Consider the following 2,697-nt stretch of genomic DNA (forward strand, 5'->3'; position numbering starts at 1 on the left):
CTCCGGGGGCATGGCTGGCCGCGCCAGCCTCTCCCAGGCGGCTCCGTGGCGGCAGCATCCCCGCTTTTCCTCCTGAGCGGTACCTGGGGCCGGGCTGGTCCCCCGGTTACGTGGCACAGCAGCCCACAGGGCCCGCGATGCCGGGCCTCACCACGAGGCTGCAGCAGGTGATTAGGTGGCCGCTAATCCGATTTCCTGTGGTGGGCAGAGGCCACTAGAAATAACCCACAGACCCAGCCAAAGCGGAGCCGGGGGGATGCGCTGTTGCTCCACATTGTCCCTGGAAGGCTCCAGGGTTGTGGGTGGGAAGGGTTGCACAGCTCTCCCACATCCAGGGAGTCCTGAGGCAGCGGGATGTGAACCAGCACTCGGCACCCTTCTGTCTCTGGGTGCCACAAAACCAGAGCCCTGCATCTTCTCCTCCAGGCAGGGTCACAGAGATCCCTGGATCCCATGGCACTTACTGGCCAGAGCTGTCCCAGCCCCAGTTCTTTATCTCCTTGCCCCAGGTGTGCCAGCTTAGCCCTGAGCACTTCTGGGATTAACCCCTGGAGCCCAAGCCCAGCCCCAAACCGGTCACTGCTCCTGCTCGACGCCCACTGTGTCAGCCCAGGTGTGGCAGGGCGCTCGCATTGCCTTTCCCGCTGCTTGCCGGGGTTGTTCCGCTGCTGTCACCGCCTTCCCCCTGAATTATTTAGGGCTGGCCCTGCTCCCAGCCCCGCGCCTGCCCGGAGGCTCCGTTACAGCTGCGAAATCCAATCCCGGTGCCGCTGCGGGATGCTCCCAGCCCACCTTCGCATCGCCCCCGGCAGCCGGTGGCCCAGCATGGGGTCTCAGCCATCTGCCAAAGCAGTTTAGCGGTGGTGCCCGAGTGGCTTAACCCCTTCCCAATTACTGAGAAATGGGAATCAGGGACTGACCCTGTGCCCGTGCTCCCGCTGTCTCCTTCACCCCAATCTGCAGCTGCCCCAAGCCCCATCCCCAGCTCGGGGAGCACCCAGGGCTGTGCCAGCCTGGCACTGCTGGACCACGGGGCTGGCACTCGGTGGCACGGCACGCAAGGCACAGCGGGAAGGGAGTGCTGGCCACAGCCCGTCTCACAGTTACAGGGATCAATTATTTAGGGCCTGCGATCGTTGCGATAACAGAGCAGAGTATTTATTGCTCTTCCTTTTTTAAATATTCAGCAGGGTTTTTTTTTATGGAGCACTTAATAAAACAGCTTCCTGTGGGGTCGGGAGGCAGGACGCGGGAGGTGGGATCAGAATATGGGTCTATGGAGGATGTGGAGTAAAAGATGTGGGATTCAGGATTTGGGTTGCACAATTTGGAATATACAATTCAGGATGAGAGACACAAGGATGTCAAGGCCTTTTGGGGCAGCGAGTGGACACCAGCACCCAGCAGCTGGGCCGGGCAGCACCATGGTGCAGGTTGGCCTTTCCCCGCCGGCTCCACGGCCAGTGCTGTGTAAGCAGCTTACTTTAAAATACGACTAAATTGCAGTGTCCAAAAACAGCCGGACGAAGGAGCTTAGCCTAAGCAGGCTGATTAACTTAGTGACCTCCCAATGCAGCTGCAGCCACCGCAGCAGCACAGGGACCTATGGGAAGCCATGGGGTGGACAGCTCCCAGCCTTGGCACTGCCCTGCCTGCCCACAGCTGTCTCCCCTGCACCTGCCCATGTTCCTTGTGTCCCACAAGCCCCCATGTCCTTGTATCCTGCCCGCCCCTTGTCCCAGCCTTGGCAGCAGCAGTGGCCACAGGTGACGGGCGCTGTGCCCCACTTGCAGTACGCTGAGTGCCCAGACCAAGACGGGGGCCACCCCGCTGTACCTCGCCTGCCAGGAAGGCCACCTGGAGATCATCCAGTACCTGGTGCAGGACTGTGGGGCTGACCCCCACGCGCGCGCTTACGACGGCATGACCCCCCTGCACGCTGCCGCCCAGATGGGCCACAACACTGTCATCGTGTGGCTGGTAAGCGCTGTCCGGGCATGGCACGGCGTGGTGGCACAGTGCGGTGGCACAGTGCAGTGGCACAGCACAGGGCACAGAGTCCCAGTGCTCAGCTCCCCTGCCCACACAGATGAGCTTCACGACGGTGAGCCTGTCGGAGCGGGATGCTGAAGGGGCCACAGCCATGCATTTCGCTGCCAGCCGTGGCCACGCCAAGGTGCTGAGCTGGCTGCTGCTGCACGGCGGGGAGATCACTGCCGACGGCTGGGGCGGCACGCCCCTGCATGATGCTGCTGAGAATGGCGAGGTGGAGGTTGGTGGTGGTGGCCGAGAGGGTGTCCGGGCAAGGGGGGACCCTTCCTTCCAGCCCTGCCATGCACCCCCACTCTCCCCAGTGCTGCCAGATCCTGGTGGTGAACGGTGCCGACCTCAGCATCCGTGACCAGGATGGCTACACAGCAGCTGACCTCGCCGACTACAATGGCCACAGCCACTGCGCCCAGTACCTGCGCACCGTGGAGAACATGGTACAGGGATGAGGGCGTGGGGAGCACACGGGGATCAAGCAGGGCCTCCCCACCTCTGCGCTGCTGCCTGACCCCTCGGCTGTGCCGGCAGAGCGTGGAGCACCGCGTGCTGTCAAGAGACCCCTCGGCAGATGGGGAATGCCGGCAGCCCGACTCGGGCATGTCATCGCCCAACACCACGGCGTCGGTGCCCCAGGCGCGCTTCGAGGTG

The 2,697-nt window shown here is 63.0% G+C and overlaps 1 protein-coding gene across 1 annotated transcript in view; it reads left to right on the plus strand.

Annotated features, from left to right (window-relative positions):
* The window catches only part of ESPN (espin), a gene marked incomplete at its 5' end in the record, with an annotated part of 9,980 nt that overhangs the window by 499 nt on the left and 6,784 nt on the right, over positions 1 to 2,697 (plus strand). The window contains 4 exons of the mRNA XM_031062334.1: positions 1,794 to 1,980; positions 2,090 to 2,272; positions 2,355 to 2,486; positions 2,578 to 2,694. Coding sequence (XP_030918194.1) covers positions 1,794 to 1,980; positions 2,090 to 2,272; positions 2,355 to 2,486; positions 2,578 to 2,694 — 619 coding nt within the window. The remainder of the gene's footprint in view (positions 1 to 1,793; positions 1,981 to 2,089; positions 2,273 to 2,354; positions 2,487 to 2,577; positions 2,695 to 2,697) is intronic.

The sequence above is a fragment of the Geospiza fortis genome, unplaced genomic scaffold (assembly GCF_000277835.1).
Source record: "Geospiza fortis unplaced genomic scaffold, GeoFor_1.0 scaffold132, whole genome shotgun sequence".
Classification (NCBI taxonomy): Eukaryota; Metazoa; Chordata; class Aves; order Passeriformes; family Thraupidae; genus Geospiza; species Geospiza fortis.